Source organism: Bombus vancouverensis, chromosome 6 (genome assembly GCF_051014615.1).
Source record: "Bombus vancouverensis nearcticus chromosome 6, iyBomVanc1_principal, whole genome shotgun sequence".
In the NCBI taxonomy this organism is placed as follows: Eukaryota; Metazoa; Arthropoda; class Insecta; order Hymenoptera; family Apidae; genus Bombus; species Bombus vancouverensis.
The window spans coordinates 18,816,243-18,837,293 of record NC_134916.1 but is presented as its reverse complement, the minus strand read 5'-3'; the positions used below and the strand labels follow the sequence as shown (position 1 = coordinate 18,837,293).

At 41.3% G+C, this 21,051-nt stretch overlaps 2 protein-coding genes across 3 annotated transcripts in view; one reads left to right on the top strand and one right to left on the bottom strand.

The window, feature by feature from the left end:
- The first annotated feature begins 29 nt into the window (after positions 1–29).
- On the top strand, positions 30–2,207 carry U3-55K (U3 small nuclear riboprotein factor 55K). 2 transcript variants are annotated; one of them, XM_033339981.2, is made up of 8 exons: positions 30–232; positions 361–473; positions 548–642; positions 712–939; positions 1,011–1,120; positions 1,199–1,395; positions 1,471–1,808; positions 1,897–2,207. In XM_033339981.2, exons 1-8 carry the CDS (start codon positions 182–184, stop codon positions 2,127–2,129), a joined length of 1,365 nt encoding a protein of 454 aa, XP_033195872.1. In that variant the 5' UTR covers positions 30–181; the 3' UTR covers positions 2,130–2,207. The 2 variants fall into 2 exon arrangements, with proteins under 2 accessions (XP_033195872.1, XP_033195871.1); XM_033339980.2 differs by having other exon boundaries at positions 545–642.
- Positions 2,208–2,394: 187 nt separating this feature from the next.
- Positions 2,395–21,051, bottom strand: part of Ephrin (ephrin) — a 58,292-nt gene continuing 39,635 nt past the window's right edge. Inside the window, 4 exon segments of the mRNA XM_033339984.2 lie at positions 2,395–12,972; positions 15,174–15,485; positions 17,767–18,070; positions 18,952–19,093. Of these exon segments, the coding sequence (XP_033195875.2) occupies positions 12,815–12,972; positions 15,174–15,485; positions 17,767–18,070; positions 18,952–19,093 (916 nt within the window). The 3' untranslated portion in view covers positions 2,395–12,814.

Sequence of the window (21,051 nt, the reverse complement as noted above, 5' to 3'; positions counted from 1 at the left end):
CATTGAATATAGAGTGCGCCATCGCCATATCCTACCGGTGACTTTCCATGTAGCGGTTTGTTACATAGATTAATATCGGGCTTTCTTGATTACGGTTGCTGGCAGTGCTTGTTTAAGAAAAATAAGCCATGTGGTAGGAATGAAATAGGTTAAAATTCGTTTGAAAAAGCATTTTGTAAATATGTCATTCTTCATTCGAAATAAACAAGGTAGCGGAGGAATTAAAAGAAAGGTATAAAAAAATGTGTATATACTTAGAAATATTTGATTTTTGATATATAAAAATTATTCTGTGTCGCAAGATGCAATTGAATTTATTTGTAATGTACTACAAAGGATTACAAATTTATCATATTCTAGTTTAATGGTTATACTAAAACAAAGGGGAAGACAAAGAAGATAAATAAGCCTGTACCTGATGATAACGAAAGTATTGCCAGTACAGACGAAGAACTTGCAGAAGAAAATCAGAGGTGTTTATATATTTCCAAATTTAGATTTAATGATTTTATTTTTAACTGTTATTAATTATTATTTTGTATAGAAGAAACGAAGAATACGAAAGCGAGGAAGAAGAAGAAACTGCTCAGGAGAAGCGCGTAAGACTCGCAAAGAAATACCTTCAGCATATCGAAGAAGAAGGTAAATTATTATATGAAATGGTTCTTCTGTGTGTTCACTTTTTAACGCCAGTTTTGTAAATAAATATAGAAAGAGATAGAGCAGAATTTGAAGAAGGAGCAGTAGCAAGAAGATTACAAGAGGAATATTTAGAAGAAAAGGGAAGATTACGGAAGACTGTAGCTTCAAATTATATCAATCATGGAGAACCAATTGTTCTAAAATGTAAAGAACATAAAAGTTCAATTACCTGTTTGTGTCTCTCTAGCAATGGAAAATTTTTATATTCTGGTTCAAAGGATGGTAGTTTAGTTAAATGTATGTTACTTTTGATAAAACAACCATTGAATTACGAGAACAATTTTACTTAAGCGAATATTACATAATAGGGTGCTTAAAAGAAGGAGCAAAATTGAAAGCCGTTAAAGGAAAAAGGAAATCAGAGGCTGGAATGAAATGTGTACAATGTTTGGCAATTAGTACCGATGGTAAATTTTTGGTAAGATTATATAAACTTTCATTTATAATATATCTGCATTCACAAGTATATATAAATATCTATTTCTTACGATGAAAGGTAGCAGGAGATAGCGGTTGTAAACATATTCTAGTATTTTGTGGAGATACCTTAAATCACATAAAAAACTTGCAAGGTCATAGGGATAGCGTTACCAGCTTAGTCTTCCGTAGAGATACGCACACGTTGTATTCCGGTTCTAACGATAGAAGCGTAAAAGTATGGAATTTAGGTGATATGGCATACGTTGAATCTTTGTGAGTATATCATTATCGTTGTCATCATTTTAACGTAGCTTACTCTATTATAGTCGCATTTTATTACTTTCTTAGATTTGGACATCAAAATGGCGTTACATCGATCGACGCGCTTGCGCGTGAACGAGCTATAAGTAGCGGTGGTTTCGATGGGACGATACGAATTTGGAAAATCGTAGAAGAATCGCAACTTATATTCAATGGACATGGTGGTAGCATAGATACCGTAAAGCTTATAAACGAAGAACACTTTTTTAGTTGTGGAGACGACGGACAATTATGCGTTTGGGGTTGTTTAAAGAAAAAACCTTTGTGTTCGGTGCTAGACGCACACGGAAGAGATGAAAGCAATGATCAACCAATGTGGATTTCGAGTATAGCTACTTTACTCAATACAGATCTAGTTGCATCAGGTATTAAATACTGTTTTCTTTTTTAAATATGTGATTGGTTTGTCTCTATGAAAGAATGTTAATCGTTTATCGTAATTATGGAATATAGGATCGCGAAATGGTGTTATCAGATTATGGCAATGCGGCGATTCCTTTAGATCATTGAATCCGCTATTTGAGATACAACTAACAGGGTTCGTCAATGCGCTATGTTTCACTTCGGATGGGACTCAACTTATTGCTGGAATTGGTCAAGAACACAGACTTGGAAGATGGTGGCGGATATCAGAAGCAAAAAATTCCATAGTTATAATACCGTTAATTCAAACAAAAAATAAATAGTTTATAATATTAAGAAGAAACGAACAGTTGTAAATTGAATATGAATAGTTAGGTAAATAAAGATCGTATAATTTTTTACACGTTTTATCTCGACAAACTTCTTTCTATATTAAACAAAAAAAATATATTGTTTATTATTTCATAGTCGATGTTTGTCATTTATTTTTCACGTAACATTTGTCATCTGACTTTTTGTTATCTTCGAATATCTCATTTACAATGAAATCGAGTCGTAAACATGCGAATGAAATAAAAGAAATATTGGTCCACAGTACAAGTATTTATTTATTCTGTACAAAAGTTGAGTTATAAAATATTATGTCCCCATTTTAGGTCTTGTTCTTAGTCTTGTATACCATGCCGTCTTGAGTTCGTTCGTATAATAACAATGATCGCCGCAGAGGACATTAGCGTTTACAAGAATGAAGTGATTACCGCCATTGATTTATTCGCGTCTACTGACTACGAACCAGAAAGAAACGAGCATCGATTTCGCCAGATCTCTTCCTCATTCATACGTAAATGCACCTGTCCTTGCACGAACCTCGGGCTCACCGTGTACATATACAAATCAAATCGACTTTTTTCCCCTTATATTCGCGTCAACAAACGAGTGTACAGCGATTGTACGCTACTTCTTGTATGCATTCTTGCAGGAATGTTTTTCAAACGAGTGCGACGACCTAGGCCTTTCGGTATGGTTTTCTTCCATCGTTTCGTCTCGCATTATTTAAATTTCTTTGTTCACTCTTACTTAGAACCTTATAACTGCAAGTATGCTTCTACGCGGATGACCGAAGCAGCATTGCTTCCCGCCCGATTAGTTTCTTCTCCATTGGCTCTACTTTCGCGAGAAGTCTATGTACTCCGACACGTGTTGCCTAAAATGCTTTCCTTTTCTCTCGTTTGTCTCGCGCTTCTTTTCTCGAGTTGCGCGATCCTTAAAGTTATGCGCGCTTCAAATCAGGCATCGCTTTCGTTCGATCTATCCGTTTTTCCTTCTCGTTTCTTCCGTTTTCTTCTTTCCGCGAGCTCACCCGATTGTTTCCATTTTCAGCGAATCAATGAAATTTACCAGTGGAATCGTTATCTCAAATTGTTATGCAGTTTAACGGTGAATAATTTTTCTATTCGTCTTACTTAGCTGCCTGAAAAGAAGGAAAGTGATGGCACAAAAATGGCACCTGTTAACGCTAACTTTCGAAACTTAATACTAAAACTTGTGATAAATATAGACCACAGTTTATCGTTGCATTCTTTCCCATTATAGAAGTGCCTTGGAGAAGCGCTTGGAGAAGAAATACGTGCGAGTGTATTTCTTTGGTGGTTAGAAGTAGAATGCGTGCGAACGTGTAAGACAAGACTTATTCAGCGTGACCGCAAACGAATATCGTAAACACCGGAAATCATCATACAGCACACTTACAAGCACACTTAACATTTTTTCGCATCGTTCTATATAATATAAATTCGTTCTATATAAACAATCGTACAACGATTTAGGCTCCAAATCTCGCGTATATCTCGACACGCCACAGAGGAACTGACTTTTCATTTTGCGAAAATTTTGCAGCGCAAAAATATTTCTCGTTTTCATGTGTAACACTCTCGCTTCGGATTTAGAATCGATAAATAGCTGTAAACAACGTGACGAGCGTACCTTACAGATTCAAGTAGGGGAAACGATTCGTTCGAGCGCATCTTCTTTCTTTTCTTTTTTTCTGCCAAATACTCTGTTTTTTCAACGATTTATAAGTCCTGTCCTACGTGACGACAGTTTTGCACTTAAAACAATTGCATCGAGGGATCGCAGAAACTATTGTCAGTCGCGAGTCGCTTGGTAAGTCGAGAGATTCGTTGTCTGTGAAGCATACACGGCTGAAAGCCTCAGGCGAATCGAATGGGGGCTTGATTAATCGGATCGAATCGATCGAAAGGAAGTGGCATGGTCGCGTGCCCGTGAACAAGCAACGCGGCTCGAAACATAAGCATCGTTCTTTTCGGCATTGCGAATCGTCAGATTTCGTATATTACACGCCATCGCGATTTTTTCTATTATGTATACGCTATGTACATTTGATCTTGTAAAGCACATAACATCCGGATCGATAGTTAACTTTTCAGGTGAAATTATTATTTTATCAAATATAAAATATTCAGACTAATATATAACAGGTTTTTACAACTCCAAAGATGTGGTTCATATGTTACTGAGTAGTTTGAACGATTGAAATGTTCGAATAGAGACAAAATATCTTAGAATTAAATGAAAGACTTAGAGGAAGAAGGAGGGAATGAAGCGACGGATCAATGAATTCAGTCTGAGTAAACAGTCAGTCAGTGTGGATCTTGTTTTTAGATTACTAACATTTCAAACTGGTGGTGGATAAGGTAATGTTGCCTTTTCTTTTTTCCGTATCTAACATTTCAAAATAATATGTTTTAGTATTCTACGTGTTGTATGTCCTTTAATGTCACATATATAAAATATAAAGCGATAAGAAATTTCTGGCAAAGTTTTGTTTAAAATCTTCAATTCTCCATGTATACACACTCCATTGAACGACATCGTGGATATTATGTGCTTTTTAAGATGTACTGCTTGTGAATGTAGCGCGTTCATCTTTGACAGACGGTATTTCACGTTCGATGGAACGTGGAACGAATTGAAACGATTTTTATATATGATCAGCGTCGAAAGACTGGCGAAATTTAAGAATGCGATCGAACCGGACATCCGTTTTCGCTGCGAACTCACATTCCTCCATACTCTATAGCTTCTATCTCTCTTTTTTTAACATTCGTTTTGCAGGGTAGGACAACGAATAAGTTACGGCTACGATAATTACCAATCGCTTTCGAGGCTATCGATTACGTTAATTAAAAATGGCAGTTTTACGTTTTAAATTACATTTCGCTCGTTTCACGCGACGCAAGAAGTAATCGTCGTCTTTACGTCTGTGCGTTTGAATTTCACGCGTTCAACCATTGATTAAAACATATGAAATCCTTCGAATCGATCAAAGCATATACGTGTGTGTATATATATATATATATATATAACAATACGAAATTTCATGAAAAGTTTGAGCTTCGATAAAAACGTAATTCAACCTATCAATTTCCTCTTGCATCTCGTGTTTACAGCGTTTCGAAACAACGGTAAAAGATGTGTATACGTCTAAAATCGGTAAAAGCCGAAAAATCAGTGCAACAGAGCGTATATATCGTTTATTTGTGTTCTCACCGTTTTCAATAAATATCCATCGAAATGATCGCGAATGCAGTTTTACACGCAAATCGTTTTCATTCGTTTAAAAAATAGAAACATTTGGAAATGAACCGCGAGGGGATTCACGGATGCGCTTACAACCTTTCGAATCGAGCAGGCAACGATCGTTTAAATATAATTCTTTTTACAACCAATTTGATTCCAGGAACTCATTAATGCCTGTCGAGGGTTCAACGAAAGAGGCGTGACACGCGATTTCCCCAAATTTACCATTCAGCACTGTGAATCCCTCTGGTTCCTATACAACCCACGCAATGGTGCTCGTCGCTGATGGCCTCAAACGCAAAAAAGGAAACCTGATTTCTTCACCGAATCCGCGAACTAGAACTCGATACCCTGGTATCTGAATCGCGTGGAACGTGGATCGCACGCATCTCGTCCATCGAGAAGAACATTTCTTTTTCTTCATCATCATCATCATCGTCGTCGTCGTCATCTTCTTCTTCTTTTCTTTCTTTCTTTTTCTTTTTTTTTTTTTTTTTATTTGTACTTAAACGATTCGAGACGACTCGCGCAAGGTACTTTCAAAATGAAACGTTTCGACGCCGACGTATTTCGTCGTACGCGTCGACGTACTTTGTATGTGTTATGTGAGTGAGTATGTACGTGTATTATTATTATTTTATCGGGGGACGCCCGGTCTCCCTGTCCGGCATTTTAACATTTTCCAGTTACTTTTTCACTTTTTTTTTTTATTTTGTTTCGTTTGGTTTACTTTCATTTTCCATCGTTATATGTGACCGTATATCGACATGCATAATACAATATAGCTATATAAATCGCGCGACGCCGACGAGTTTACGTTTAGAGCATCGTCGACCCTTTTTCCCACCTTTCGTCTTTCTTTCTTTCTTTCTTTCTTTCTTTCTTTCTTTCTTTCTTTCTCTGCTTCTGCGAGTGAATTCACGCGCTTTTGCGTTTTACGTCGCGTGGTCGTCGAAGTCGCGTCGCTTTTGCATATGTGTATATCGTGTCTCTGTATCTGTGTATGAGTGTACATTTAAATATATACTTTTTTTTTCTTTTTTTTTCTTCATATCTCTAGAGTAGCGCCGCACCTTTTCTCGCGACGCCCTCGACAATGTTTGAAACTGTTTGTATCGCAATATGTGCCAATATACATGTATATGTGTCGTGTGCACGTGTCGTAGTGTGTACATGTGTGTGCGTGTCTTGCACGTACTTCATGAAGATCGATTCACGTTTACTGTGTACTTTTTATGGTTACCTGTAATTTTTCCGACGATTATGTCGTTTTTCCGGTTCTTTCTTTTTTTTTTTTTTTGCTTGTTTGGTTGTCTGTTTGGACTGTTTAAACACTATTTCGCTACAAGTGGACTACCATTATGAACACTACGCTACTTTGTATTGTATCTGTAATGCTTTGTAATGAACGACTGTACTGTACTGAACGTGCATACTTAGCGAGCACACGCAATCTATAATTGATCGATCCCGTTCACGAATGCCACACGTGGACCGCGTTACTATTTTTACAATTTTTTTCAGCTTTTGCTTTTTATCTGTTTACTCGGTTCAAATTTAGATCGAGCGAAGGTGAGGCAAAAGAGAGATAATGGCTGAATAAATATTGTTGCGTCGTAATTGGAAACTAGGTCGTTTGATTGTCAGACAACGCTAACCGATCGAACTATTCAAACCGTTGATACTTTCTTTCTCCAAGCTGGTTTTCATATTTTCCTTTTTTCTTATCCTCGATATATCGTATCGATCGATCGAATAAACTGTGTGATATCATCTTTCGACATCTTTTTCCCATTTTATAAACATGATATCCCGACTGTTGTTTAATTTATATGTAAATACGTGTACCGTGTTCAGGAGAGAGAAAAGAAATGATCTAACGGTTGCTCCGGTGATAACGTGGCGCCTGCCGTATGGCTTCCGTGACCGTGATCGTATGTGTCATGTAATGTTACCTGTTACAAAATTAATATATGCAACGTGAGAGAATTCATGACCTGGCTAAAAAGTGTGGTTCTGTATTCAAACGCTCTTTTGTTTAATTAGTACTTGTGTTTCTCGATTATGAGTTAATAATCATAGTTTAATAATAACCACTTTGTGTTTTTTCTTATCTTTTTTTCCATCTTGTTAAAAATCTTAGACATCAACGTACATTCACTTTTATAATAAATTGTTATTAGAAACCTATCCTCATACTTGCTATGTATTTAATATAAATTTCATCGTGTTATCGTTATTGATCGTAATCTTTTTCTTGTTTTTCTTCATTTCTCTATTTACAACGACGTACCTACGAAATCATCTCGATCCCATTTTCACGCTCGATAAATCCGCGACGTTGTCAATTCGACGCGGTAAATCTAATTAATCGATCCCTTCATACTTTTCCCTTTCCCATCCCTGTTACTTCTTTCTTTCTCGTTACTGCCCTCGTTTTATCTCATCCCCATTATACCCGCTGTCTCGAGAAGAGAGGAACAAGCCCTTTTCGCGTACGAATAGTCGCCTGCTGTGATCTCCATCCGCGAAGACCTCTAATCTCTTGACATTGTTCCAAAACACGCACACGAGAGGATAACACAATGAAATAGCGAAAATGAACGATAAAAATCGCAATGAAGGGGAGGTTCGGACGTCTTTGGATTAGAAAACTGTGAAACCTGTTCCTCGTTTTGTTCTTCGTGTGTTTCTGCTCGAAACGTGCCATCTGCAACGCGTCTACGTACTTATGCGTAACTGTATATCGGTCTGTGTACGCGATTAAGAGCGAAGACTAATCTTAACGCGCGATCTAATTAATCGTAATCTTCAGGTTCATCGACCTTATGATTATTCCTGTGTGTCTCTGTTATATCGGTGTCGTTAAACTTTCTATTATATCGATTATCTATGTATACTTTCTACTAACGATTTAAATGGTACCTTTAAATGGTACGATGCTTGTCCCTGTTCATGATTACAAAAATAACTTTCGAGGAGCAGCGTTTCACGTTGTGGTCGGTAGTAGTGGTGGTGGTGGTGGTGGTGGTTGTGGTGGGGGTGGTGGTGGTCGGGATTGGTGTTACGGATGGACCGGAGGGTGCTTTCGGAGCGGATCGGTCGAAACGAAAAAAAAAAAAAGAAGAAAAGAAGAAAGACAAATGAAGGAGAGAAAAATAAAAAAATATTGCAGTGAGTGACCTTGTCTATTTTCTATCGATAGTTCGAGTCTATATTATTGTTATACCGTATCATCTATCGTCCGTAAGAATGAGTACCATTCACATTGGATCTATGTAACTTTGCTGCATTGCTATTGCATTTATGTTTAATTGATTACGGGCTTTCATGCTGGCTCTGATTAATTCGATTAATTCGAGTCGATCGATAATTCGCCGCCCGGAGCAGTTCTATCGATACATCCACGATTCAAGACGTGTGTGCAACCGTGTTACATGGATCGTCGATCATGCCGATCGAAACGTAAACGCACTCTACTATTTGCGTCCCTTTACAAATGTACGTTACTGTATGTAATATCCTCTGAGACCCGCAAAGCGAACTTGTACGAGAAACGTTTTGTACAATCGTGTGTTAAATTACTTCTACTTCGTGTGAGAGGGTTAACGAATCGTATATACCTAAATGATATCGTGACGCTATAGTTGACGACTGATCTACGCAGAGGCGCTTCGAACGCTTTTCCTTACAACGGTGCAGGTGATTGTCTTTGGGTTTCGTTTTGCGGGTTGATCAGCGGCTCACAAACAATTCCACGTGTATACATGTGTGTGCGAACGAAAACGACTAGAGAGAAACTAAAAGAAACTGTCATCGTAGCAGCTATAGTTAACGAAACGAAAATATGATCATTTGTGAGAAATCTACATGCTAAGAATCGTGGAATCGTAGGTATCGTCGCGAACTGCTTTCTCGTAATCGATCGCTCGTACGTGTACGAAATTGCTATTGCGGTTAACACATGGGTAAAAAGTACAAACTGTAGACAGACGAACGGACAGACAGACAAACAGACGTGGATCGGAGGCATGTAATACTTAGGCTTACAATACTGTAATGGATAACATTATACACGCATTTAATTTCCATCGTTTCCCTCAACATTCCCGGCTGATCGTGGTCATTGATTTCCATTTTAATTGTCGCGTATAATTAAGGACGATGAACCATCAATGAACGATGAAAACGAGTCGGTCAATCGAGCAGCCATCAGAATACATCTTTTCTTTATTATCTACGATTCGGAATTGGGGTCTCTTTCTCTCTCTCTCTCTCTCTCTCTCTCTCTCTCTCTCTCTCTCTCTCCCTTGCGCTCTCATTAATCTTTCTTACATTCTCTCGCTCTGCCTTATACAATACGTAATTCTCTCCGCATATTCGTATTTACAATAATTCGTTACTCTAGTTGCCGTTCGGTCGAACTCTTTTTCTCGTGGCCAACGTGAAACGATCATTTGCTCGTTGTAGTTTCTTCCTTTCGCATCCTCGTGCCACGAACGCTCTTCGGTCGCTGTGTGTGCATTTTTACGCGCGCGGTAACAACTATGTGCACTTATTGAAGCTCCATTCACACTGGTGCTCACGGATCCATTTTTAAGACCAGGTTGTATGTAATTATATTCGCCGTGTTGTTCGTATCGTCGATACAGAATCGGTAGATACGTTTGGTATATTGTGATCGGTCGATCGCCAAACTAGACGTCGGACGCAAAAACGATAATTTTGCATTCTGGAAGATGAAATGCGCGTAAATAAGAGTTGTGTAAGTACGCAAGCAATAAAATAGCGCCGTCGTAGCCGTGCGGCCAATCATCGAATGTATTGGCGGGAACGCAATTTTAAAGATTACAAGTTACGTTTATACGATACGATACGCGACATGCGCAAGATGCGCGCGCACTATATAATTAATTGCCGGTACAACGTATTCCGCGCGATAAAATCCGAGATACATAGTTGACGTTTGTCGTGTGATTATGGTAAAATTGTGTGATCGATAGAAATATGGATCCGTGATCGTGATCGAGCGAAACACGGGCTTACGGATACGTACAGGATACGTGTACAATGTTATACGTTAATGGGCGTTCGTAACGTAAAATCGGCTGCGATCGCAGCGTGAACAGAGCTTGAACGTTAGCGAAGAGGGCGTCGTTATCGACGTACGCGACAAATCAGAGCGGGATCGCGTGTAACGATCGTGACCACTGTGCATGTATACATGTAATCCCGTACGTTTTACAAATAAATGCGATTTGCATGCGCGTACGTTCGTCAGTACGCGGATGTAAACGAAATCTGCGTGGCGGTGAACAATAAATAGAGTATAAAAAAAAAAAAAAAAAAACAGGAGAATCGTAGGGACAACTGAAAAGAACGATGTACATAGCACAAAAGACGATACCGAAATCGACGAAATGAAACCGACCATCGCACGGCCAATTTATTGAAATAGCGAGCACACGTCGAAATAAGCACTCGAACGCGCGTGTTCGACGTTTTCGAGCAATACAGCACGAGAAAAAAATTAAAGAAAATAGAAGGAAACAACAAATGGCAGATCCGATGATGACAGGGGTCGAGAATTCATCGTTTTGCTCGCGTCATGTCGTTTCTTTTATCATTACCCCGCCGAATACGCAATTTATTCGCTATTAAATTTGATATTTTTTACTAGTAAATATAGAATATCGAGTGTGATTATTCGTAGCGTAATGATAGCGGATAATAAATATAGTACAGATCTATAGATAAAGTTCGGTATGGTACAACTATGATACAAAAATTGTTATTTCGTTCGCTCCGCGATCAGTCTCTCTCACGCATTACATACCATACTTTCGTTCGTTCGTTCGTTCGTTCGCCATTTCCCTTCGACGAACTCGGTCGAAGAGAGGAATTTTCGAATTTCTTCGCCGACAATACTTCACGTGTTCGCGAAAGTGTCACGATTGCGAGAATCGCGGGCGGAACTTACAAAAGTTTATCGCACCTTACACAGTTTTGTGTCCTAACCAAATGGGCGATCTTTGTGTTCACGAATGTTCACATACGCCTCGCAATACACCCACACACGTCATACTCTGTCACACTCGGAAATGTTCACTCACGCTGTATCGCACTCTTCCGTGTGTCATATATAAGATTTTACCTAGTATACGGCACTCTCTTAAATTCCTCTGCCCCGAAGACGAGGCAAGAGCCACTTGTACATATTCATTAGGAATTTATTTACACGCGTGCTAATTATCCTGCTCGCGACTGTTTACGCAAACCGAACGACCCTCCGCCATGACTGTTTCCTTCGATAGATTTCGATCCGAATATTGGCGCGACCATCGCGACTAATCGCGGATTAACGTTTGATTCGATTATCGCAATAAGTCACGTGATTGATCTGAAATCTTTAGTTAAACAAATGACGTATCTACATTTGCGCGGGCGTGATACTGAAAATATTAACGGAAAAACGAGTGCTAAGTGATACATCTACTAAGATGGCAAGTTTTAAATCATACTAACCTAGTAAGTAATTGGTTCTCTATATACATATAAGTTTCTAAGTTAACTTAATCGTTTGACTTTTCAAGTACGATACTAATTCTCAAGCAATCGAGGCATAGATGACAGAGGACCGTTCGTCAACCAACGTCGATGTCAGTCGTACGATATCATTATCATTCGAAATCCTCACGCGCGAGGTTATGATATTTAAACGAAACAACTTTCGCGCTTCTCTTTGACGGACGTATTTATTCACTATGCGGCGTATGCCACGCTCGAGGATATTTAGCACGCTGTCCACGACTTCGTTCTCTTTCCTCGTATTTCCAATAAATACCTAGAATTAGCGTAATGATAAGAAGGACAACCAATACGACTACCATTTATAGTAGTGATAATAGTGGGCATACTATAATAGTGTCTAATAGTAGCGTTTCTCCTCGTTTCGTCTTTCTTCGTCTTTGTAATCTTACTATCTACGTCTTCGTTCTTCGTTTTCGAATAGTTTCAATATGGCGTTGCTGCTCGTGTGTCGTGCGTGTCTCTTCTCTTGACATTTACGTTTATTTTCTTTTTTATTATTTCTGCCGACTCTTCGTTCTTCTTATAACTCGCATCCTCTTTTATTTTCATTTAATTTTTCTTTTTTCTCTAAACCATTGTTGTTCGTTTTTGTCTTCGTTCCCTCCCGATTAAATTTTCTCGTTTCTCTTTCTCTCTCGAGGCAGTCCGACCATAAATCGTGCGCGTTTTATTTTTCATTTATTTTTCACGATTGAGGGGCGGCCACGCGAGCGCGCGCGCGCACGCGTGCCTCAAGAAATTAATTAAACGTAGGATAATCACAGAAAAAGGGGTTTCGACGTATGGGATATACGTTCTCGTCGGTAGTGTTGTCGCTTCACCGTAATAATTGCGGCATGATCGCGCTGATAAACAAGCTTCCCGTCAACACCATCACCAGCTGGTAGTACCGATCTTGAACACGGCTGGAACTCGCCCCGTTGTAGGTCAATTCTTCGTTCTTCACAACTTCGTTCGGATGGTCCGAATATTCCTCTGTAGACAGAAAAAATCAATTGTTTATTTCCGGACAATAGCCATTTGATCGTTTATCGTAGTTATTAAAAAAAAAAAAAAAAAAAAAAAAAAACGTTTATCAGCCAACTTAATTGATTAACGTGGATTAACAAATGGAAATTTTTAATTGGGAATTCAGTTATCCGATGAAACAGAAGCAAATAGAAGTGCTTCTTGCATAATTTGGACAATGTAGAAATTAATACTTTACAGCGAGTAATTCCAAGATCCTGGATTTCTGTTAGCAATTATTAATACTTCGAGCTCTTGAGATTAATTTTATTTTTCTTTGTTATTTTTCCAATAAATAATCACGTTATTCTTGCAGAAAGGAGGTCAACGACGTCTCTAAATTTCTGCTGTTCGAAATGAAACTTCCATGAGCTCCGTGGGAAAAAGTTGCTTCATTACCAGGGCTAGGAAACGCGGCGATATCGGAGCGGAAGCTTCAACTTGCATCTAGGTTCCGGCTTATTGGTGAGTACTTGGAGATTGATGTACTTTTTGCTTCTGCTCGATGCGAAACGCGTCGTAACGGATATACATCGTCGGTCACGAACCAAGTTGTAAATTTCGTGGGACACGATTCGATTTCGAAGGGACGATTTTAATACAGTGGAGAAATTCGAATCGTTGTTACAAAGGAAGGTGGAACGGGGCCGACTCGAGTAATTTCAATTCAACACCTCCGGAACACGAATTCCCTGTTGCGTTTCGAGCCAAGCAGGTTGCCTCGTTAACGTCCGTGTCCTGGCTATCGATGGAATGCAAATGTGTGCATATCCGTGGCGCATTTTCAAGTGAAATTATCGTAGGTGACAACACAAGAAGGGCGACTAGACGACAGATGGTTGTCGAGAGAGTCACCTAGAATCGAGTCGCCTACCGCGTTCGATTGTTCTCCGTCTGGCACGCGTTTTGGGGACCAAAGGTGTTCCTTCGTTTATTAAGTTTTTTACTCTTAATTTTGTAAATAATTTCCTTCGTTCGCGGTATTAACTGATCTAACTTTTATACTCGATACTTTTCTAATTATACGAGAATGAGTATAGAACGTTTGATCTGAACGCGAAAGATAAAGATAGGATGCTCGAGGTATGTTTCGGAAGTTTTACGTCCGGTCAATCAATGCAATTTTCAACGTATTACCCTCTTCGATATTATTTGTAGGATGCATTAGTAGCGATAATAAGTAGAATAAGACATGACGAGGGACAATACAATTTTAAAACCTGATAAAATTTATTTGCTCGTTACTCGTTTATTTACTTTATCCGTTTCAATACGAGCAAACGATAAGCCAAATGAATTACGTAAAATGATTGTTTGGCACGCAGTGCACCGCCACGTTCAACTACATAACGGTAATTTAATGACCGAAGCGACGACGACTCTTCTCTTTGACTTTCGCACTCGCGTCCAGCTATCGTGAAAGAACGATGGAAAAGAAAGACTTTCGCGCGAATATGGACTCACGCTTGCTCCGATCGAAAAGAAGAAATATCAATTATGCGATGTTAATAACGAAGATATAACGATATAACGATATAGCGATGTAGCGATACAACGCGGTAATTCCTTTATCCAGAAAAAACGATTTACACGACGATAACGAGCGGTAAAATCGTCGAGTACGAGTGGTTTATCTTAATTTTATGCAACAGTAATCCCGATACGAAGCGATAATTATCAGCCGGACAAAACGAAAGTAACGATAAGGGACAAGGGATTTAGCGGCACAAGTTAGCGGCTAAGTTAGAAAACGCGTTCTCGCAAAATATAGGCGCGATCTGACGCGATTGTCGTCGACTATTTTATTCGATGATGTTCGAATTTCTCATTACTCTATCCGATAATTAAATTCGAGCAACTCGGCGATGCTCGCAGATACATTATAGACGATCTAATTCGCGTCGATTAATAAAATGACCCTCCTCTTGCATGATTAATTTCGACAAGATGCGACGACGACGAGAGAGATTTGGCGTAAGAAAAGAGAATGAAAAAGAAGAAAGCAACGAAGGAACACAGAATGGTAGAGAAAGAGAGAAGGATAAAAAAAAAAAGAAAAAATGAAAGAATCATTGGCCGAGATAATGGTCGCGAGGAGCATCGAGAAACTCGTTTCGCGGCAAAGAGAGCAGGTGGCAAGAGGCGGTGGGGCGCTGTGTTATACGTACTGTTCTTCTTCTTCTGGCCGATCGAGGTCTTGGGCGGCGAGGAGGACGGCGGTCCATTGTGAATCGGAGGCTGATGCGGATGCACAGGGTAGATGGCCGGAGGGGGTACGTGGGGCAGGGTCGGCGCCGCCGTGGCCGGTTGATGATGATCGTGATGATGATGAATGCTGCCCCCTGGGTAGAATCGATCTGGGCCGCCGTTCTTGACGACGCTCGGTGGTGGCGGGGGTGGTATTCCGACGGCTCCTCCACCCAAAACTGCGGTGCTGGTCGAGCTGCTGCTTGGCACGGTGCTGCTGGTTACAGCTACGGCTGAAAAATGACATAGATCAACGTTAACGTATTCCTCTTTCTCTAACGTTCTTATTACATCGTCATGTTCGCGAGGCACGACGCGACGACGCGACGTGCTTTCCAGAGAACCGTACGTACGACGTAGTCTCGTCTGGGCTGCATCGTGCGGCCAGAGCTATACTTTGTTGCGGCTATTGAATTTTAGCGTGTAATCTCCGCCAGTGATTTTTTTCCGCTGGTTCACGAGTTGCGTGCAATTTTCAGCCAGTCTCGATTACTGTTGTTACGCGCGCGCGAGCGCCCGTCCAACATCGTCGTTCACCGGCATTTCCAGCCGGATGATTTAGGATAACGTCGCGTCGACGAGCGTTTCGATTTTAACTCCGCAATCGCGGTCCAAATCGCGCATCGGTTTTGCGTAATTTTCAACAGGGGGATTCAACGACGGAGAACGCGACCGCCGTTCCACGATTGCTCGTAAACGGGACCGAGTGTCCGGTGAATCGACATCGATTTCAATTATCTATGTACATACCCGCGTTCGCCAGAGGTCGATATTTTAAAGCCGGCCCCCGAATCGAAATACAGGCGGTTATGATTGCGTCCGTTAAATTTTATTTAATCGCTCCGGCGATCATTCGCCGATGCCGATCGTACGTAATAATAGAATCGCGCGCAAACCGTTACAATCATAACCGTAAACGCGGTATCGTAAAAGTTTGATCGAACATCCGCGATGATCGCCACGGGAAAACGATGGGAACGTGAATTCTTGTTACTGCGTCCGATGTCCGTTTAAAACGTTTATGCGATATATAAAAGAAAAAAATAATCTTCTTTATTACGCGACTTTAAATCGAAATTTACGCAATTTGCGGTCGAAGTTCATTCCTGAAACCGATCGACTTTCGGCGATAAAGCAAAGAGAACAAAAAAAAAAAAAAAAAAAAGAAAAAAGAAAAAAGGAAAGAAAAAAAAAAATAAAAAAGAATAGGAATAAAAGATTGAAAGAAAACACGATAACCGTAATGAATGACAAATGCTTTATGTTCTCGGCCGAAATTCACAGGCACAAAGACCTCGGGGAGAATGAACTTCTACCGGTGGAATAAAGTCGAAGATTAATTTCGCATTTTCGCCGGCTAATTGCCGGCGTAAATGTCTTTCGCCGTGCAAAGCGCTCGCGGCGCAAAGCAGAGGAGCCAGCCTGAAATTTTCCGCGAGATTAACATTTCTCGCGGTTCGTGGCCGCTGATAGTAATCGTAGGGCATCGTACACGAGCGTCGGTGCTCACGGTCTGATCCCGCAACACGGCACGGTAGAAAGCCGCGGAAGGATTTCGAGGTCGGTGGAGAGCCTGCTGGAATCTTGAATGCCCGAGACACCGAACGGTGAAAGAGGGAAAGAGAGAAAGGGAGTTCAGAGTTCTCGGCCGGCGAAATAGCTAGTCATTACGGCGCATGAATCGTCTCCGACGAGTGTTGGGTCGGTGGTAGCGGGTAGGAGGCGGAGGAGGTGTTGGGAGGACGGTTGGAACGAATTAGGGAGAGAAGAGAACGGGCTAGAATGAAATAGTGGAATTTATTGTGTTCTGGGTCAGCGTTGGTCCTCTAACCGCAACAAATGGTGTGCACGGCTAAGAATTATAATTGATAGGGATTATTTAAGAGGGGAGGAGCACGGGCTGGCCGTCTGTACGAGCGGGAAAACAGAGAGGGGGATCGAGGGTGGATCGTGTTCGCGGCGGAAGATGAAGGAATCGGCGTAGACCGTCTGTCGTTACGAGTAGTCCTTCCCTTTGTAACTGATTAGGGGATAATGAATTTATGACACGGCCCTTCTTCCAATCGTTTCATCCACGAGCGTGTACGAAGGGAGCTCGCACGCTCAAGCGAAACCGTGAAGCTTTTAAACGTGATTTACACGCGAAATGAAAAGGCGGCGTAGACGGCGTAGACGACGTATACAACGACTATAATTTCAGATTATGATAATCGGACCCCATTAGAATAGCGGTCGTACACGCGAAACGCGTACCTTTCGGTAGGACAAAGGTTTTCGCACGTCGAAACGATTTCGGAATAGGAATATTTAAGGAATGCTCGTAAATGGGACCGAAGGTGAAAACGCTGGCAAATTCGATCGTTTCTTCAATGCATGTGCATCAAACGTCTTTAAAAATTTCGCGTCAATGCGAATAGAAAAAAATATCTTCTTCTGGTTAAACGAACGAATCGATATTAACAAGAAAATGGTGATATTTGTGTCGGTGTTTACAATAAAACGAAGGATACTCACAATTGTTGCGCGATGTAGCCGAAGACGACGAGGTGTCAGCCTCGTTGCGGCAGCACACCTTGAAGACCACCTTCATGTTGTTACTGGTGCATCGTCCACCGATGCGTTTATGAAGGTCGTCCTTGGACGAAGTGCTGATGAAATAGTAATCGTGGCCTGGCAGGAACTCTAGGCCTTCAGGTTGCGGTGTGAACGGCCTGAAGGTGATCGTGAAGTACATGGTCTTATACGGGTTGTTGCAAACTGCTATCACCCGTGGATTTGGATTCGTTATCCGACATGTTTCGTATTCCTCTTTAGACACCTGTGAAACATACGATGCAGCTATAAGTTCCCGGTACCAATCGATTCGTCGCGTTAGTTGTTTGTTACGTACGAGTCGAACGTCCTTGAACGTTTTCTTTATCGTTTTGTCGAGTCTATACAAACAAAGATTCTTTACAAAGATAAAGACAAAGACATTTCTTTGTCATTCTTCCTAACGACTAGCCGTGAAAAAAGCTAATTTTCGTTCGTTCACTAGTTCCTCGCTACCTAACCCACCCGCCCTCTCAAGATACGATTAGAGGGTAGAAAGTATCTATCGTCGAGTTCGAACGAGACAATACGAGAAGGGTAGGATAAGATGATTAGATCTCGGCGATGATTGGCGACGTTTGCGTTGCAGCTTTTGGAAACTGCGCTGGAATCTCCGATAAAAGCAAGAACAGGGACGAAAGATTTTCACGATGCTAGCAACGATTTGATTTATGAAACTCTGTAATTTTCGTCTCAAGAACAAACATCGTTATCGGTCTTGTATATACGAGTTTCTCTAATTCGGGAATAACGGCGACACGGTAGTTTGTCATGAATATTTTTAAAAGCGGGTGAAACAGAGTTGGAACAGCCCCTCGAGGGCAACGCGATGTCAAGAGTTGGCTACGAGGCGGAAGTCGTTCTTGGGGGTCCGATATGAGCGAGTTAACGAACGAGTTTCGAGTAGCAGCAGCTGTCTAAACAGCACGGAACGCCCTTTGACAATTTTTTATTTCGCATAATGGGTCGACAGACGTGTAACTCGATTTATCTGTTGATCCCACTATGGATGGCGAGACCGGGGTACACGCTCGGACTCGTGACAATCTTTCTACCAATGTCGAGGGCAAGATTCTTAGCATTACGATTCGATACGAAAGTACTTACGTTGTAAATAATATACTTCTCCGCGTCCTCGTCATACGTTCCTGGCTGGTACACAGGACATATTATGTTCACTTGATCGTACTCGAACGCCGCGTTGTTCTTGTTCACGTCTATTATGTGGTCTGTGTTGTCTATTCGAAATCTGTAACAGAAAACATTAATCATCGATATATATCTAATAATTCGACTCTCGTATCGCTGAATGAAATATAGGAAATCGTATACGCATAGTAAATAGGCGCAAGCATTCATAGGTACGTACATACATACACGAATACAACGAGTAAAGAAGATCGAACGAAGTTGGAACAATAGTCGAGGGAATCATTTATATTTCCAACGCCTGGATCTCGACGCCGCTCGAAACGCATCAAGTAAAAAATTAATCGTCGGATATCATCGGCGCGATTAAACATATTAACAGTCACGTTTCACTCAGCGGTGTTTCTTTCGCCGCGGGATATCCTGCCGTTGCGAGTCGAGTACAATAGAATTCTGACTGGGTTTCCGCGTATCGGAAACAAGGCTATCCGTGAAACGCTCGCGAAATTCCAACGCCCCCGGAGGGTCCTCGGAAGGAATACACGGTTGCCCAGGGTCCGTCCGTCGGTAGCCAGGTCAGTAAAGAAAGAAAAAAGAAACGTCGCGGACTCGCCCTCGTAGGCAGGCACCCAATGTCAGATAGGCAGGCGCCCATGGTGTCGGGACCTCACGTAAGTGTACACTGTACATACAGAGAGAGAGAGAGAGAGAGAGAGAGAGAGAGACACAGAGTCTCTACACGAGCACGCACACACGCACGTGCTTGTTTGTATGTATAGAATCGCTTGTATTACGTAGCTGAGCTCGCTGGATACTTGGCGAGGATGGAACGAAAGGTCGACGAATGAGTAGGAAGGAAAGTAAGGAAGAAGGAGAAGAACAGGCAGAAGAAAAGGAGGAAGAAGCAGAAGAAGAAGTAGAAGAAGAAGAAGAAGAAGGTGGAGAAGGTGGAGGACGGTTGCTATATAACCGGTTCTTTCCAACAGCGCTCACACACGCCAAATACACGCGTCTCTCCTACTCCACGTTGCACGGTGTATAGTAAAGTTTCCTGCTGTTCACACCGCCCTATTTTGGGTCTACGAATCGCCGCGCAAACTATTTTCTTGCTTCTCGCGGACGTTCCACTTGTTCCGTCCCGTATTTATTTTCTTTGCTTCTACCACGCTTTACGTACGCGCCGTACGCTACCACGAGTATATTTGTTCTGTGTTACATAAATTAGGCGCGCGGGCGTATGTGATGCGCGCGTCCACGCGGGAATGTTAAGGCACAGACTGAAATACGGTTTTCCCTGTTTTCTCAGCGTCCAATCGGAGACGCGTCGTTCCTTTCTTCGACGTTTCATTTAATTTTATCGCGATGCTCTCCGTCGTACGACTCTGCCCTTGCTCCGTTAACGTTAGACTATCCCAGCGTTATCAGGTTGTGCGCGCGTACACGACGCATTTCGTGGGACCGTTATCGATGTTAAATTCGCGAATACCCTTCCTTTTTCGTAAAACGCCTCTTCTATTCCTCTTGTATTTCGCCTGTCGTCTTTGAAATTCTAATTACAGGCTATCTTTGACGAAAACCTTAAAAACTTTGAATTCCTTTTGTCTAGACGGCTTCTGCTCGTAATTAGACCTCTAGTTAACAGAGTCTAACTTAAAAGCATGCTATTTAAAGTCTTAATAGCTGTAGTTCTAAACTCTAAAAAGTTCTATACGTCTAGAAATGTCCAACACCTGCAGATCCACTACCCTTTATCTCTAAGACTTGCCGCTCGAGTTGAACTCTATTTACCCTTTCAAGTATACACATACGGTACTCTGGCAACACGTGTGTCTCGTATGCAAAGGCTGAGAGCGTCTAAAGTCTAAAGAGAAGCCTCGTCCGAGATGTACCCGTCGGCCGTACGCGAAGTCCGTGAAGCTCTCCGTGGCGGTAAAACGCGGGCGTCGAAAACGCGTCCCGACGTTTCGGAGCATTAACGGACAATCTCGTAAGTGGGCGTGTAAGGGCTCGAAAATTGGAAGGTAGGCCGGGCCTCGACCAAATTAACGTTTGGCGATA

Bases quoted from the DNA above. Each gene is read 5' to 3' on its own strand.
- U3-55K (XM_033339980.2), top strand. From the start codon at position 182: ATGTCATTCTTCATTCGAAATAAACAAGGTAGCGGAGGAATTAAAAGA. The intron at 940-1,010 runs GTATGTTACTTT...ATTACATAATAG, and splicing joins GGATGGTAGTTTAGTTAAAT to GGTGCTTAAAAGAAGGAGCA. The intron at 1,396-1,470 runs GTGAGTATATCA...TTACTTTCTTAG, and splicing joins ATGGCATACGTTGAATCTTT to ATTTGGACATCAAAATGGCG.